This window comes from Callorhinus ursinus, unplaced genomic scaffold (assembly GCF_003265705.2).
Source record: "Callorhinus ursinus isolate GAN/ISIS: 27379988/994484 unplaced genomic scaffold, GSC_fseal_2.0 scaffold37, whole genome shotgun sequence".
In the NCBI taxonomy this organism is placed as follows: Eukaryota; Metazoa; Chordata; class Mammalia; order Carnivora; family Otariidae; genus Callorhinus; species Callorhinus ursinus.
In genome coordinates this window covers 4,569,613-4,587,497 of record NW_027397099.1, presented here as the reverse complement: position 1 = coordinate 4,587,497, position 17,885 = coordinate 4,569,613, and the positions used below count along the sequence as shown (strand labels likewise).

Here is a 17,885-nt window from a genome sequence, read left to right as displayed (position 1 = left end):
ATGGGGAAAACTGTGTCTACTCGAGTCATCTTTCCAATAGAGAATGTCTCTAAGACTTTCATTTTTGGAGTGAAAACAAACGTTCTTGCTGAATCAATTGGATGTCCATATGGAAAACAATGAACTTTGACTTCAACCTCATAATACAGTAAAACCAATTCTGGTTGGGGTGCCTGGGTGGCTCAGTTGGTTAAGCGACTGCCTTCGGCTCAGGTCATGATCCCGGAGTCCTGGGATCGAGTCCCACATCGGGCTCCCGGCACAGCGGGGAGCCTGCTACTCCCTCTGACCTTCTCCCCTCTCATACTGTTTCTCTCTCTCTCTCTCTCTCAAATAAATAAATAAAATCTTAAAAAAAAAAAACCAAACCAATTCTGGTTGGATATAAATACGAAAGGCAAAGCAAAAAGACTTCTAGAAGAAAACATAGTAGAATATCTTCATGTTCTTGGGATATATGCAGAGGTTTCTTGAATAGAACATAAAAATCATTAACCATAAGTGAAAAAATTGGTAGACTGAACTTCATTAAAATTAAGAATTTCTGTTTATTAAAGATACCATTAAGAGGGTGGAAAGGCAAGGCACATATGGGAGAAGCTATTTACAATATGTATATTTGACATAGGATCTGTATCTAGAATATATAACATACTCCTATAAATTAATTTTTTTTTTTTAAAGGACAACCCAGGGGCCCCTGGGTGGCCCAGTCGGTTGGGTGTCTGACTCTTGATTGGGTCGTCTTGGGCATTGCACTCAGCAAGGAGTCTGCTTGAATTTCTCTCTCTCCCTCTATACCCCCCTCCCCCGCTCATGCTTGGGCTCTCTCACTCTCTCAAAAAACAAAACAAAACAAAACAAGGGCAACCCAATTAAAATATGTGTAAGAGACGTGGACTTGAACAGCTGTTTCAAGAAAGAAGATAACCATATGTCCAATAAGCATTTGTAAAGATGCTCAAAAACATTAGTTATCAGATTAAAGCCAGAGTGTGATATCACTCCATCTCCATGAGATGGCTTATAAAAAAATTATAAAAACATTTTTTTATGACTGAGCTTGTGGAGTAGCCAGAACTTCATATATTGATGATGAGAGTATATTGACACAACCTCTTGGGGAAACTATAGCAGTATCTACTAAAAGTTGAGTGTACACATACCTTATGACCCAGCAATTTTATCTCTAAGTATATATCCAAGGGAAGTACATATATGTGCATGTGAGAATGTTCATAGCAGTATTTTTGTAATAGGTAGAAACTATAAACAATCATTTAACAGCAGAATGGATTAATTGTAGAATATTCAAAAGACAGAATAATATATAGCAGTGCAAAAGAATGAACTGCTGTAAGCATATCAATAAACTGAACAGACAATGCTGAGTGAAAGAAGCTAAGCACAAAAGGATATATCCTTTATGATTCTTTTATTATATAAAGTTCAAAAATAGGCAAAACTATAATCTATGGTAATAGAAGTTAGAAGATTGGTTAGTTCTAGGTAATAGAAGTTAGAAGATTGGTTAGTTCTAGAGGAAGCATGAAGGATGCTTAAGTAGCTGGGTGGTAATTATGTGTGTGTTCACTTTTTAAAATTCTTCAAACTCAAGACTTAAGTTATGTATACTTCACTGTATGTATATATTGTGTTTTAATAAAAAGTTGAAACACTGAAAAACAGTCTATTCTGAAATTTTGACCTATAAGATAGTAATAATTATGTTTTATTTATATATACTTTATGGTCAAGGCACTTTTCACATATATCAGTACTATTATAAATATAAAAGTACTTTGTAATTTCTAAATTATAATGTTATCAGATATAATTTATTTTTAGAACAATTTTCCATTTTCTAGAGCTCTTTCTCTGCTTGTTTCTATTTATGGACCACATACATCATGGCATAAAAGATTGCATAAGCTACCCTTTCATTTGCTGTTGTAAAATGACAACCAAAAATCATTATCAGAATTAATAAAAAGAGTGGCTTTGTGGATCAGTAAAGTGACATCTAGTTACTATATCAAAATCAAGCTATTCTTTTTTTGTAAGAAACAAAGTATTAAACTTTCATGTTATAACAAATGTTATTTGTATTTAGAGAATAACCAGGAGGTAGATGATCTGGAAGACTACCATATGCTGTCAGAATGTTACTCATTGAGGGGCGCCTGGGTGGCTCAGTCGTTAAGCGTCTGCCTTCGGCTCAGGTCATGATCCCAGGGTCCTGGGATCGAGCCCCGCATCGGGCTCCCTGCAATACGGGAAGCCTGCTTCTCCCTCTCCCACTCCCCCCCTGCTTGTGTTCCCTCTCTCGCTGTGTCTCGCTGTCAAATAAATAAATAAAATATTTTAAAAAGAAATGTTATTCATTGAGAATCTTTGGGTTTTACTCATAAGAGCTAGTTCTAGATACTATCTCTCAAGTTCAAAATAATAAGAACTGTGTTAATTTGCTTTATTATTTTATGTATTGTTCAGGTCTGCCTGTATCAAGTATAAGTACCAAATATCTAAAATTATCTACTGCCATGTGAAATAGCAATTGTCATTTTAGTCAGGAATGATAGACAACACTCCTTTCCTTTTCTTGATATGTAAATGTAATTGTTTTCTCTTCACAGTTTAAAATTTAATCTGAGAGGATGTTTCAGCTCTTTGTTACTGTTCTTTTCTACTGTTTAGGGAAAAAAAATAAATAGCAAAACTCATGCTAAATTTGAGGCTAAATTTCATGCTTTAAAGTAATAAAGTAAAGGCTCTTGGGTGCCTGGGTGGCTCCGTTGTTAAGCATCTGCCTTCGGCTCAGGTCATGGTCCCAGGGTCCTGGGATCGAGCCCCGCATCGGGCTCCCTGCTCTGTGGGAAGCCTGCTTCTCCCTCTCCCACTCCCCCTGCTTGTGTTCCTTCTCTCGCTGTGTCTCTCTCTGTCAAATAAATAAATAAAATCTTAAAAAAAAAAAAGTAATGGCTCTTTTTTTGTGGAACTCTATAGAAATGTGCATTCTGTGATCCTGCCTACTGTAAACCCTTATTCAGTAAGTCTGTGATGGAATCCCGGTGCATCTTCATTCAGGAAAAAAAAATACATATTTCCAAATGCAATTCTGATATTCCTTATTGATTACCACTGTCTTAAATAAAGAGGCAGAAGTAATGAACTTGCTCATTTGTTTATTGCCACTAATGATAGACAAATATTTTTGATCTCTAAACAATCAGCTTACTTCTAAAAGTATGAGGTTTGCATATTCTGTTTGTTGATAATCCTTGTGTGGAGTAGAGAGGAAAAAGTGAGCCTTGTTGATTTATTTAGTATTGGCTTGAGGGAGGAAAAAAATTCATGTTACATGAATAGAAAAGGAGAAACTTGATAGGAAATAACTTTTTTAAATCACTGAAAATGAAAACCCTAAAATATGAAAAGTAATTTTTATCTGTTCATTAAGAAAATGGTAGTTTAGGGGCGCCTGGGTGGCTTAGTCATTAAGCATCTGCTTTCGGCTCAGGTCGTGATCCCAGGGTCCTGGGATTGAGCCCCACATCGGGCTCCCTGCTCCACGAGAAGCCTTTTTCTCCCTCTCCCACTCCCCCTGCTTGTGTTCCCTCTCTGACTGTGTCTCTGTCAAATAAATAAATGAAAAATTCCTTAAAAAAAAAAAAGAGAAAATGGTAGTTTAGGTAATCATAGGGTGGAAGCTAGAAGATGGAATATGGGGAAAACTGCAGAAAAATGACATTTAGTTAAAGTGATAGAACATTTTGGTAGTGATAGCAATGAAAATAAGATAGATTTTTGTTTGTTTTGTTTTTCCTCACTGAGATTTTGGGGATAGAAGCAAGAATTAATGTCTTATAATTGTTTGGGTAGAATCAATCATGATAGATGATTTGCTCATTCATTGATAATATTCATTCCTTCATTCTAATTGCATAGACAGGAATGCTGGGGAAAGGATTTCTCTTTCTCCTGTTCAGGATCTAGCTTTAACCAATCTTGGCTATGCTAATCAAGTCATAACTTAATAGGAATATAATTTCTTCTCTGTAAAAACTGAGGGTTATGCTGAGTACTTTCACTGCTTCTCCCTCTAAAATTCTATGCTTTTTATGTGAATTTTAGGTTAATCTCATAAAACTACATTCATTCCATTCATACCATTCTTGCCTAGCCCTCTTTGTATTTAATCTCTCCTTTCTTTTTTCACACATAACATCTATGTCTTGGTACTGATTCCATTGGTTATTTATATACTTGCAGTCTAGTTCACTGGACTGCAAGCTGTTTGAAAACAGAGACACAGGTCACTTTAGTGTCTGCACCAATGAACACAAAATGGATTAGTGATGACAAAATTAGGTTTTTCTTCTTCTAAAAAATAAACTTCTGGCTCAGAGTTGCCGCCGCCATGGCCAGCCAGTCGCAGGGCATCCAGCAGCTACTGCAGGCCGAGAAGGTGTCAGAGGCCTGCAAGCAAAAGAACCGGAGGCTGAAGCAGGCAAAAGAAGCTCAGGCTGAAATTGAACAATACCGCCTGCGAATAGAGAAGGAGTTCTCTCTGGGCTGCGGCTCTGGGATCCCATGGCAGCTGCAGCACCAAAGTGAAGAAGGAGACCCAGGAGAAGATGACCATGCTCCAGGCCTACTTCCAGCAGAACAGGGTTGAAGTCCTGGATAACCTGCTGGCCTTTGTCTGTGACATCCGGCCAGAAATCCATGAAAACTACCGCTTAAATGGAAAGGGGAGGAAGAGCAGCTCTGCATGCAGATTGGCATGTTAGATGCCTTCATGGAATACAAAGCTTCAGCAAAGCTTGAGTAGTTACATCCTTGTGAAAAGGCATTAAATTATTTCTGTATATTATGTAATAGGTCCCTTCACTTCTTGGAGAATAGCAAATCTAGCTTCTTTGTACAAACGTAGAGCTTATCCAAAGATTTTCTCCTTTTACCTCATATTTCTTAGAAATTTAATGTGTATATGTTGTCTGTTTTCCTATGCCTTTTAGCTCAAGCAACATATGTATCAGTACTTTTTCTTTCTTAGATGTAGTAAAAAAAAAAAACAACTCTGTTTAAAGAAAGAAAGGGATTAAATTTTTTTTTTCCCTAAAGCTTTCTTGAAGGTTAGGGGCTTTCTCTATGAAAAAGTAGTAAATAGGTACTGTAACTTGTGTGAAGCAGCAGCCGGCCTTAAGTCGTCCTTTCGGCTAAGGGTGGAACAGCGAATACTAGTATATATTGTTCGGGCTGCTCTTAGTTTCTCTTAATCAAAATTATTAGATGATAGAATTCAAGAACTTGTATACATGTTCTTACTTGGTATACTGATAATCATTTGAAAGTAAAGACTTTGTCATGCAAAAAATAAATAATAAACTTCTGAACTACCTTGTAATGCAAGGTCTATGCAGTTAGAAATAACACTGAAGTTAGGAACTCTATTTACTGTTTTATCATGCCTGACACATAATTAGCATTTCAATACCGTGCTTAATTAAAAAAATACTGTGCTTAATAAATAAGTATATGAATGAATGAGCAAATCATTATTTATTAACTGTCTTTTCAAGATAAAAAATATATATAGGGGCGCCTGGGTGGCTCAGTTGTTAAGCATCTGCCTTCGGCTCAGGTCATGACCCCAGGGTCCTGGGATCGAGCCCCACATTGGGCTCCCTGCTCTACGGGAAGCCTTCTCCCTCTCCCACTCCCCCTGCTTGTGTTCCCTCTCTCTGTCAAAAAAATAAAATCTTTAAAAAAAAAAGAAAAGAATTGTAAAGTTTTTAGGTGAAAAGTAATACCTACTAGAAAAAATATGTGTTATATTAAAATGAGCGTGGAATTCAATTTAGTTTTCTTATTTCCCAATTGATATAATTTATGCTGCTGCATATTATTTAAAATACCTTAGAACACTAGATTGTTTTAGGAAAACAACAATAAAGTATACACAGGAAGAAGTGATACGATTAAGTAAATATGTGACAGCAAACTATTAATTGACTTAGATGAGAAAAGTTCGTTAAAAAGAGCATCACCTACTAGTTATTCTTGGACTTCATAATCTTTTAGAAACCAAATATTCAGTAGACCTGCAGCCAGTACATTTTTCCAGTGGAGATGCCAAGTATGATGACTGTCAAGCCTGAAGTGTTTTTAACAGAATGAATGCTGTCTCTCTTCAATGCAGAACTATGTTGGCACAGTGGAGGTGCCAGGCATTTTGTTTTAGAATGTCTGACATGAAACCATAACCATGGGATTCACTGGCTTATTGAGATAATTCATAGAGAGATGGAAGGGTAAGGCAATTAGTTCCCAAACCATTTGCAAGGACTTTTTGAAAGTCTTTTAATTCCAAGGTGCTATGCTAGCTTCATATTTAGACTGTAAAAAAATAAGTAAAACCCCATTTTTTAAATAAGGTACAAATGTTTGTAAATGGATTTTTCAGTATTATAGTATTTGCATCTGATATCAGGGAGCATTCATTATTTGAATAACTAATATCTGTGCTGTATCATTAGTTTACTTTTTGTTAAATTTTAAAACATTCCCAGAACAAAGTAACGTCCTTTTTACCACAGATATTTCTCTTTATGGCTGCTTGCTTGATAGTTAAACAGAAGCAATTTATTTCCAGAGCTTCTCCCCCGCCCCGTCTTTTTATCATTCATCTCTGCATGCAGTTAACTCTGTAGTATTAGTTGTGTACAACTTTTATTTATTTTGTTACCTGTAAGTAAGAAAGTCTTCAGAAAAGTCATAACATGGGCTCTCTGACAACTTTGGTCTTTACTTTCTGACCCCAAGGCAGTTAAACATTGAATGCTAGCTATCAGGTCAAGAAGGGTGAGGTAAGGATACAGATTCCAACAAAAGAATGATAAGTTGCAGAGTTCTTTTTAGCAAGTCATCTTATAACAACTCTGTGAGGCTATACACTATCCATGCATAATCTAATTTTTTTGTATTTACTGATTTCTTATATATTTTCATAAAAGAACATCTGTGAGCCCACTGTCCAGCCCAACTTATTTCTGTTCCTCCTTTGTTCTGTCTCTTTCTCCCCATCAAAGGAAACCATTGTCCTAATAAACTTTATATTTATCATTCCTTTCTTTTGTTGTATCACATATGTTTTTCATTTTTTGCTGTTGCACAGTGTTCAAAGTCTTTATTGGTAAAACCAATAAAGGTTTTGAAATTCAGTTAAAATTGTTTTTATTTTAATTATTGTTTTGAAATTAAGTTAAAAATGTATATAATGAGCTTTGCATAGTGCCTGAACCATCCCCAAAAGCTTAATAAATGATAGTTGTATTATTAATGTTTTGCTGAGAGAGAACAAGAAAAGCATGCCTTTTCTTAGCTGTTTCCTGTGTTTTATCTCCCTGGACACTTTCAGGGGAAAGTGAGAGAGTATGGGGATTTGAAGTCTTTTCACCTTTTCCTGAGACTGAGCAACTTGCAGAATGAAGCAGTAGAGAATAGGATTTGGATTATCAGAGGTTAGGGAACATTGCCAATTGAGAAAATGAAAAAAAAAACTGCATTATTAAGTTACCAACTTTTCTCTTCTCTTTCACTGCATTGTGCCCTCAGGATAGAATTTCTGTCTACTTTGAGTTTGATGCAGTATAGTGAAACAACTCATAGCCAGTGTTGAAGAATAAAAGACCAAATTGACCCAGAAAATAATTAGTGACATAAGTGGATCAATTAGAGTTTACTGAATGACCAAGCAAACAAACCAGCCAGTTAGCCCATTTTTTACATTGTTCACCTTCCCACCCAACACTGGGAAGCATTGGTTTGCTTTCAGAATCTGAAAATAATTTAATTCCTCCATTTCTTCCTTCCCTCTAATGGCCCTAGACTCTACAGTATTGCGCCGACATAAGACAAATTCTTGATCTTGGGAGCTTGTTTCTTTTTCTGCCTAATTTCCTTTTTCATATACTTATGTTAATAATTTCTATTAACAAAGTTATTTGTTTATTTATGAAGTTATTTTACACCTGCCCTAATTCTATGACAGGGATATTTAAGCAGTGCACTTACATGGGATTTTGGCCAACTAAAATTCATAATAAGCCATTAGTGAGTTGATTAAACATTACTGCATAAATTATTAGCAACATTAATAGAAAAAATAGGTAAGACAATAGTCACTTCAATCCTGGCCGACCAGGGAAAGAATTTCTTAGAAATCAGTGCCTGGCTGGCTTAGTTGGTGGAGCATGCGACTCTTGATCTTGGGGTTGTGAGTTCAAGCCCCATGTTGGGCATAGACCTTACTTAAAATAAAGGGGAGTCTGGGTGGCTCAATGGGTTGAGCGTCCAAATCTTGATCTCAGTTCAGGTCTTGATCTCATGGTTGTGAGTTCGAGCCCCACATTGGGCTCCACACCCAGTGTGGAGCCTATTTAAAATAATAAAAAGAAAAAACAAAACAAAAGTAAAATTATTTCTCAATTAAAAAAAAAAGTGCCTTTCAGTACATTGTACAAGAACAATTTTTACCAGCTGTTAAATTAGTCCTAACTAAATTTCACTTTATTCCTCTGGGCAGATATTCCAACATTGCATGATCTGTGATGAATCATGACACGCAATATATTCCTCTTAAGGGCGCCTGGGTGGCTCAGTTGTTAAGTGTCTGCCTTCGGCTCAGGTCATGATCCCAGGGTCCTGGGATCGAGCCCCACATCAGGCTCCCTGCTCTGCAGGAAGCCTGCTTCTCTCTCTCCCACTCCCCCTGCTTGTATTCCCTCTTTCACTATGTCTCTCTCTGTCAAATAAATAAATAAAATCTTTATATATATATATATTCTTTCTACATTTCTTCATCGTGGTTATGAGAAGTTTTTAAGATTTTCCTCAGATATTTTACCGAATTTAGGATAACTATACCTGTGGCATTTTCCTGATCCTCTAATAGAAGAGCCTTAAAAAAAGCAAATTAGATTAGTGTGGAGTTTGGCCTTCATAATTTCACTTTTCACAGATAGAAGCTATGTGAAGAGATATTTTTATCCAGAGGTTTATTAGGAACAGTGAGAGACGTACCTTGCTCCTGTGCAATTTCACTTGTACTTGTTCTATTCCGCTTGCTTGCTTTGAAAACAGCTTTACTGATGTATACTTTACATATCATAAAATTCACCCATTTAAAGTATACAAATTCAGTAGTGGTTAGTTTATTTACAGTTGTGTAACCATTACCATAATTCAATTTTAGAACATTTTTACCATCCCAAAAAGAAAACTTGTGTCCATTCTCACTTTCTTCTGTTAAAAAAAATCTAGAAGTGATTTTACTTTTGTATTCTAACAAAGTCTTTCCCCAAGAAACTGCCTTTCCATTATGGATTTCCTGTTCTCTTTCTTCATATTCTGTGTTTATAAACCTAGAAATTCATTCCTTCCTTATCAAACTAGTTTAAAAAATAACACAAGAAAAATAGATACGATGTCTTAACATGAGGTGGTTAGTACCAACTTAGGACTATTTTTCAATTTCATGGATTTTAAAATACCTATGGTCTTATTCAGGAGCTCTTTCATTGGGTAGTGGATATTGTAAATGTAATTTGGATTGAATTTAGGAGTAAATGACAATAGTATTAACAGCATAATTTATATTCCTTTAATCTGTTTATGTCTTATGGGAAGCAGATTTAAGAGTAAGGCCAATATATGTGGTTGGATTATACAATTATAGCTCGGGGAGAGTTTCTTCAAGATCATGGGGCAAAAGAGGGGGCACCTGGGGGGCTCAGTTGGTTGAGCGACTGCCTTCGGCTCAGGTCATGATCCCAGGGTCCTGGGATCGAGCCCCGCGTCGGGCTCCCTGCCCTGTGGGAAGCCTGCTTCTCCCTCTCCCACTCCCCCTTCTTGTGTTCCCTCTCTCGCTGTGTCTCTCTCTGTAAAATAAATAAATAAATCTTAAAAAAAAAAAGATAATGGGATAAAAGAAAAATTTTAAATGAAGATTTAAGTCTTACAGAGATTGTTTGAAGTAGCAGAGCCAACCCAGTTATGTCTAAAATCAGAACCTATGGTGGTAATGACTGTATTAACTGCTTCTTCCCTTGGGTAGATATGATAAAACTCTGACTTCTTTAATTTCCAAACACTTCAGTCAGTTAATCAGAAAATACCTTTGATGAAGGAATGAGTCCATGCTTCCTACACCTTCTTCTTCACCTTGCATGTTACTTTGTTTGTTTTGGGGGGTAGGCTGTGTGGAGGACTAAGATATAATAAGTTCTATATTTAGTTGCTTTCTTTTTTTTTTTACTTTCCACTGTATTTTTATTAACATTGCTTTTATACCTCTAATATAGATTCAGTTTTATACACTTCTTTGGGAAAGGTAGAGTGTTTCAGCCCAGACAGGTTTGATTTGTTTTGATTTATTTATTTTAATAATTAAAGAAGTGGAGGGGCGCCTGGGTGGCTCAGATGGTTGGGCGTCTGCCTTCGGCTCAGGTCATGATCCCGGAGTCCTGGGATCGGGTCCCGCATCGGGCTCCCTGCTCCTTGGGAGTCTGCTTCTCCCTCTGCCTCTGTCTCTCTCTCTCAAAAAAAAAAAAAAAAAAATCTTAAAAAAAAAAAAAAAAAAAAAGAAGTGGAGAAATAGTTCCAATTAGTGAAGTGCTGTTAGTGATGGACTATTACTAGGACTTTTTTTTTTCCTTGATGGATATCTTTTGGTAGATCCTTTCTCTTTTCATCTACACTATTTTTATTTTCATATTTCCTTTTGGTTTGGACAAAAAAAAAGACTTGAGTATGCTTCTCTTATGTTTAAAGAAGTCTTGTTTTCAGCATGTATTGAGAAACATTGTTTTAAAATCAATATTTGATGATACTGGCATTTCTGTTTTAATTAGGTTCTCTAAGTATTAGTAATAGAGTTTTTCAAAAGACAATTTTCAGTTGATTCTGTGCTGTGAGTGAGGATCATTTAATAGTAAAATTTCTAGTTTTAGCTTTCCTTCAGGACATTCTTCCTTATCCCTATCCATGTCAAAGTTGGTATACATAATTCAAAGATTAATTGGAAGGATCAAAGTATTTATGTATTCAGTGATCAGTTACTAAAAGTATTGTTTGTTATCAAGGATAAAATGTCTTAGAGTGCTGCCTTTGTTTTTTAATCCCTCATGCAAATGATTAATACTCTTTTTTATTTGTTGGAATGTTGGCTTTCTTGGAATACTGGGCAAGTCCCTTAAACCCTGTGTCTCAGTTCTTTTTGAAAATGGGCATATGATTCTAAGTGCTTGTTTAAAGTTCCTTCTAACATTGATTCTATTACCTTTACCAGATATTCTGAGAATTATTTATGCCCAAAACCATAGAATAATAAATACAAAAAATTTTTTTAAATAGTAGATATAAACGTAATTTTATGGACAGTGATTATAAAGTACATTAAAAAGATATATGAACATATGGGGCGCCTGGGTGGCTCAGTTGGTTGGGCGACTGCCTTCAGCTCAGGTCATGATCCCAGGGTCCTGGGATCGAGCCCCGCATCGGGCTCCCTGCTCTGCGGAAAGCCTGCTTCTCCCTCTCCCACTCCCCCTGCTTGTGTACCCTCTCGTGCGCTCTCTCTCTCTCTGTCAATTAAATAAATAAAGTCTTTAAAAAAAAAAGATATATGAACATAATTAAAAAAAGATAGAGATGCGTGGGTGGCTTAGTCGGTTAAGCGTCTGCCTTCAGCTCAAGTCACGAGCCCAGGGTCCTGGGATCGAGCCCCACATCAGGCTCCCTGCTCAGCAGGAAGCCTGCTTCTCCCTCTCCCACTCGCCCTGTTTGTGTTCCCTCTCTTGCTGTCTCTCTCTCTCTCTGTCAAATAAATAAAATCATTTTTAAAAAAAAAGAGTATCCAAACTTGTGCCTTTCTAGAGTTTGGAGATAGCTCAGAATAAAGAGTACAATATTTCCTTGAGCTATGACATTCCTTGTTTAGCTTTTTTTGGGAGGGAAAAAATGCGTTATGATAGAGAATTAAAATATTTGCTATACGGTGCTGGGTAGAAGAGCAAGGGTAGACTAATGGTCTCATTGGAGAAGCCATTTTAAAGCTGGTAAGAGTATGGTAAGTTACACTCTTATTATTATAGAGGAAGATATTGGACCATTTTGGCTTATTTGATGTTTCTTATATTTTGTCTGAGTTTATCCAGTTCTAAAATTTAATAACTTTAGAGAGCATCTTAAATATAAAGAAAAAAGCCAAGAAGAAAACAGGGGACAGAACTAATGGAAATTCATTCTTCAGTAAAATTGCATAATAAAAGAAGAATATTTGCTAATAATTCTTTACAACAGTAATTACGTGGAAGTTTTTTGGTGTATGTGAATAATATAGTTCTCCTCCTGAGTAAAAAGACATATTAATTTCATATATTAATACATGTTCATGTATTAGGCTATTGACTTTCACTCTTAAAATTTTTTTCTCCTTCCTTCTACAGAATCTGTCTATGATCTTCTCCCAAAGGAGTTACAGTTACCTCCATCTAGAGAAACGTCTGTAGCATCAATGAGTCAGACAAGTGGTGGTGAGGCAGGCTCGCCTCCTCCAGCTGTAGTTGCTGCTGGTATGCATTTCATTTTATTTTATTAAAGAAAACTAGTGTATTATCTGGCCAACATGAACAGTGCTGGCAAAGTTCATATCAAAAAAGAGTGTGATTTGAGGGTTTGTTTTAAGAGGTTTAAAAATAAATACTTTTAACCTTAAAATATTTCAGTATACATTTCTTGATATAATTCTTATTTCTTAAAATTTCACATTGGCACATCTGTTAGTGCCATTTCTTTTCTAGGAGCTTATCTTCAGATGTGAAAACAAGCTTGAAGCTCTTTTGTTGACTGCACATAAAAAAGTTACATACCAGGCTATGGATAGAAAATTACATTCGAGTCTCTATTTAACAATTCTTTTTTAAAATTTACTGAAAGAGAAAAATATTTTGTATAATCTGAAAAAGAACTCAAGCACTCAAGTCTCTTTTCTGTTTGTAGCATGTTTATTATAACCTTTTCCCTACATTTAAAAACATGTGACTTTAGACTTCTTTTAAATTTAAAGTAATGGAAGATTTGAATGTAATATTTATGTGAAAGCATTTTGTAATATCAATGAAAAAGTATGGAAAGTAATGTTTGAAATTTATCAAATTTATTTTTATTCTGCTCTCAAATCATACACTTTATATAAAATTGGTTCCATTTTTTAATGAACCAGAATAAAAGATTGATGGATAAGCTAATAGAAAAAAGTCTTAGTTATTGATAAATTAGTGAGTGCTTTCAATAATATTAGATTGCCCAACTGTATTTCTTTTTTTAGTTGGGTTTTATACACTGCTAAGTGTGTTTGGTTTAAAAAAAGGTGAAAAGTTATGTATATATGTATGTACACACACACACACACACACACACACACACACACACACACACGCTCTGATGTTTTATCCTTCTAAATAGAGGTTTCTTATCCAATGATACCTCTCATCTTTTAAATGGTACTTAAATCCATCACAGCATTGTTTTCAGTAAATTCATTTCATTTCAAAAAGAACAGTGAAGTGGAAGGTTGTGGTTTAAATAAGGATTTGGTACTGTAAAGGAACTTCATATATTTTTCTTGTATGCATTAACCAATGTACCGTTAATCTTGTGTACGAATCTTTTCCCTGAGCTGTATACTGCAGTGTGCAGCCTTCCTGATTGAGGGCAGGAAAACTTTAAACAGAACAAAGAAACTTATCAGCCCTGCTCACTGTTCATGTGTTGCCAGACATTTTCTAACAGATTCTGTGGATTTAACTGTGATCTTTTTAGTAATCAAATTGGTAAGATGACCTGGTTTTACTTTATATCCAATGGGTTCTAAAATGTCCCTGAATATTTTTTCTGGAATTTAAAATTTTTAATATTGCTTAAAAATTGTATCAGATGATAAAATATGAAAAAAAATATTTTTAATGAAATATTTCACTTTAAATCCACAAGTAGAAATTGACTAACTGATTTCTTTTGTATCTTTTGAGATTATTTTTTATAGACTTGTTGACTCTATATAGAACTAAAAGTCTGTTTCTTCTGTGCTTTTTAACATCTGTTGACAGTAGATCCAGTTCCTTTTAAAAGCTGAAAAAATGTCAGCTAGGTTTGGAAAAGAACACTTCCTCTTAAGTAATACCAAACTCAATTTCAAGTTTTTTTATATATAGATATTGAAGGTTCTTGAATTTGAGTCACTAATAGAATGTTGATCCTCCCTCCTTCCCTCTCCTTATTTGAGAAAATCCTCTCCAGATAAATTAGATTGAAAGACATGAGTTGAAAATCATGAAAATAAGAGAATTAACCAAAGGAAGTATTCTGAAGTAATAAATTCTTATTAGATCAAGAAGTTATTGACATTCCAAAGAAGGTGAAGAGAGTAAGGAGGTAACATTAACAGCTTTCTTATTCACATATAGAAAGTTTCTATGATCTAAAACCAAGTCATTGTAATTTTTTTTACATAAATTTACTTTTAGTAACCAATATAATCTTATTCTAGGATTCTGTCTTATTAGTAGAATAGACTTTGTCTTGTAACATTATAGGTAAGAGAGTTTAAATTACAGAATAATTACTGTAGGGAAATCATTTAGTAGGTATCAATATGGAGTTGCTTTTTTATTTGACATATGAGTATCTTTAGTGACATAACTGTCGAAGAGAAGGATTTGAAGTAAATTAACAGTTATTCAGTGTTTCCTGGCCAAAAAACTTGATGTCTAGGGAAAGGCACATTAATTTAGACTTCTGTGAATTTTATTTTTAATCTATACATTTGCTGTTTAAATATGAAATGTATAAAAATGATGACTCTTGATGTAGTTAATTCTTCAGAGTTTTGAAGGAGCCGGATTGGCTGCTATCAGGTATGAGGGCCTGGTGGGAACAGACTTCTAGTTCTGCTATAAAGGTTTGTGTTTCACAAGTTCTAAATCAATTTAAATTTTAAAATTTAGAGGCTGGGCATATAGGTGTTCATGTACATTCTTTATTACTTAATTATTTAAAATGTGTTTCTCAGATTCGCCAATCTAGATTTTTTTCCCTTTACATATTACTGAGGGAATGCGTAAACGTGATGCTGCTAATCCACAATCCAGAATATTGGATAAAAGAATATCTCTCAAGCCTTTTTCTGCCTCTGTACTATTCACACTTTTATATAACATCTTTTTATCGGGTAAGTTCCAGGTTTGGGGCTGGGAGAAAGAGGGCTTACTTCTCTACAACTCCTCCCCTCTCCGTGGGCCAAGTGTCAAAAGCTGGGAGATATAGTTCAGAATCACCAGTCTGAAATTTGTACTCCTTCTCATTTTTTGCAGACCTTTGCTTTTGTCCGACTGGAAAGGTAGTTAAGAGTTTGAGGTTCAATATGTGAATGAATAAGTTTCAGAAATACAGACTTTCTGAACAGTATTGTAGGTTCTCAGTAATTAAGACAGGGGCCATTTTCCTAACACAAGAAAGTTATCCAAATGAATTGATGGCATTTTTGGCAAAATAAGGAGTTGCTCAGGAAATGCATACTGTGAAAGAATTCTTTTTGTTTGGTTTTTTTAGGGGGGGAATCCTATAGTATAGGTTATAAAGAGCTAAAATGCAAGTATTATTTAGAAGAACTAACACAGTTACACCAGAGTTTGGGGAGTTTTTGCGAAGAGATATGGCAGACATTTTTCTTAAATAACAGCTTTATTGATAAATAACTCATATACCAATCAAGTATTTTTTAAAATCTACTTATATGTTTATAGTTTTTAATCCTAGATTTGCTTCATTTAATTAAAATAGGAAGTCTTTCACAGAAGTGAACAATAAATTTTAATCTTCATTTTAAGAAATCAGTTCATTTTCTTATTCTATCCTAGACTCTGTCTTCATTTGGGGATATGGCATTATGTTTATTAGTTTGTTTCAAAATATGACTTTGCTAAGGTAACTGTTTCAAGTTTCTTTAAAATTTTTATTCTAATTCTTGAGATAAACAGTGAACTAAACAAACGATAAGTTTTATAATTCAGCCAGAGAATCTTAAGAATAACTAGTTAGTGATTCTTTTGTTAGTTGTTTTCATAAAATTGCTGTTTTACTTTCAGTAATTATATATTAATACTATTTTAAGAAGTAATACAGTCTCAGGATACTGACACTTTGTAGCACTTTTTAACATGTATAGGTGTACACACAGATTTAGCATGTATAATAGAAATACCTGTTGAGTATCTCCACTAGTTAGATCACTGGAGGTTTTTAAAGGCTGTAATTTTAGTTAATAACTTTACATGAAGTGATCCATATAATAAACTTTTCTGTTGGAAGAGAGAGACTTACTCAATAGTGCTTTGAATTTTATGCCACAGCAGTTAATAAATCGCAAGTACCTAACAGGTATTTTCTATACTGAAAGAACTTAATTGAGTGCTATTTATATTGGAGAAGAGGACGCTAGAGAGCTAAATTAATGTCCTGTTATCAGAGAACAGCTATGCTTTAATGTGTTGTAGACATCTTAATCATCTAATAAAATTATAGGAATTTCTAAACCATCCATAACAACAGAACAGTACAAAAAATGAGTTGAAGAAAATGTAAGTTACCATTTTTGAGTTCCGGCTGTGTAATAGAAATTGTGCCAGACAATTTGCATATCATCATATCTCAATTCTTTCAGGCACAAGATACCGCTCTTCTTTCCTGCTGGGGTCCAAGTTCTTTTCTTCTTGTTATTGTCCTCAGGGAATTGTGTGCTATTATTTCACTTAGAAAACAGTAGTTCCTGGACTAAGCAGTGTGTAGGATATTGACTTGGAAAAGCCATATACCCTTTTAATTTTGCAAGTTTCAGGGTCTATGAAATTGGAATAGATTTCTAGGAGAATATTAAGTTTTAATAACAGTGATTCACAGCAACAGAATTACATAGTCCATTGAATTTATTATAATTTATTTACTAGTGTTAGAAAGTATTTACAGATATGTAATTTGTATTTTCTTGAGTTGAATAAATTTTGAGGAGCAAATTTGCCTTTGATTGCTGTCCTAAGTTAATGAGGTAAACATATTTCAGAATTTTGGCCATTTATGTAGTATAGTATTCCTAAAATTTAAACCCAAAGCTCATTAGCAGGAAGGGTGATTCACCTCTGTAACCTATGTATTGATGTTGTGAGTTGATCTTTTTTATTCCATATGGCCATTTCTACTTTTTCTAGAAAACTGGACCACTTCCAGAAGGAAGTCAGATTCTAGTTACAAAAATGTTGCAAATAGGTTTAAAAACTCTACTCCTCATTCTGTCTTTTTACTGAAATTGTATTGTAAATCTAAATGTATATACATTAAACATATAGAAATATGTATGTATGTATATATAGATTTATGTTAACATCTGCATTATTAAAATAAAAAGCATAAGCAAATTTGGGACATAATGATTAATTCAGAAACAAGTAAGAGCTTAGGGAGCCTGGGTGGCTCAGTCTTTGGCTCAGGTCATGATCCCAGGGTCCTGGGATCGAGCCCCGCATCGGGCTCCCTGCTCAGCGGTAAGCCTTCTCCCTCTCCTTCCGCTCCCCCCACTTGTGTTCCCTCTCCCTCTGTGTCTTTCTCTGTGAAATAAATAAATAAAATCTTAAAAAACAAACAAGTAAGAATTCAGTACCTGTATTATAAATTATCATTGACAAAAAGTACACATGCCTGTTGTTGATTTATTCCTTAAATATTTACTTTCTGTTGTCCTCTTGATAATTTTTAGCAACAACTTTATA

General features: G+C 34.8%; 1 protein-coding gene and 1 pseudogene across 6 annotated transcripts in view; both read left to right on the top strand.

Annotated features, from left to right (window-relative positions):
* The window catches only part of NFAT5 (nuclear factor of activated T cells 5), a 120,523-nt gene that overhangs the window by 39,758 nt on the left and 62,880 nt on the right, over positions 1 to 17,885 (top strand). For all 6 annotated transcript variants that reach the window (XM_073880067.1, XM_025889084.2, XM_025889085.2 and 3 more), the window contains one exon: positions 12,513 to 12,638. In XM_073880067.1, the coding sequence (XP_073736168.1) occupies positions 12,513 to 12,638 (126 nt within the window). The remainder of the gene's footprint in view (positions 1 to 12,512; positions 12,639 to 17,885) is intronic.
* LOC112837016 (V-type proton ATPase subunit G 1 pseudogene) lies at positions 4,364 to 5,117 on the top strand (annotated as a pseudogene).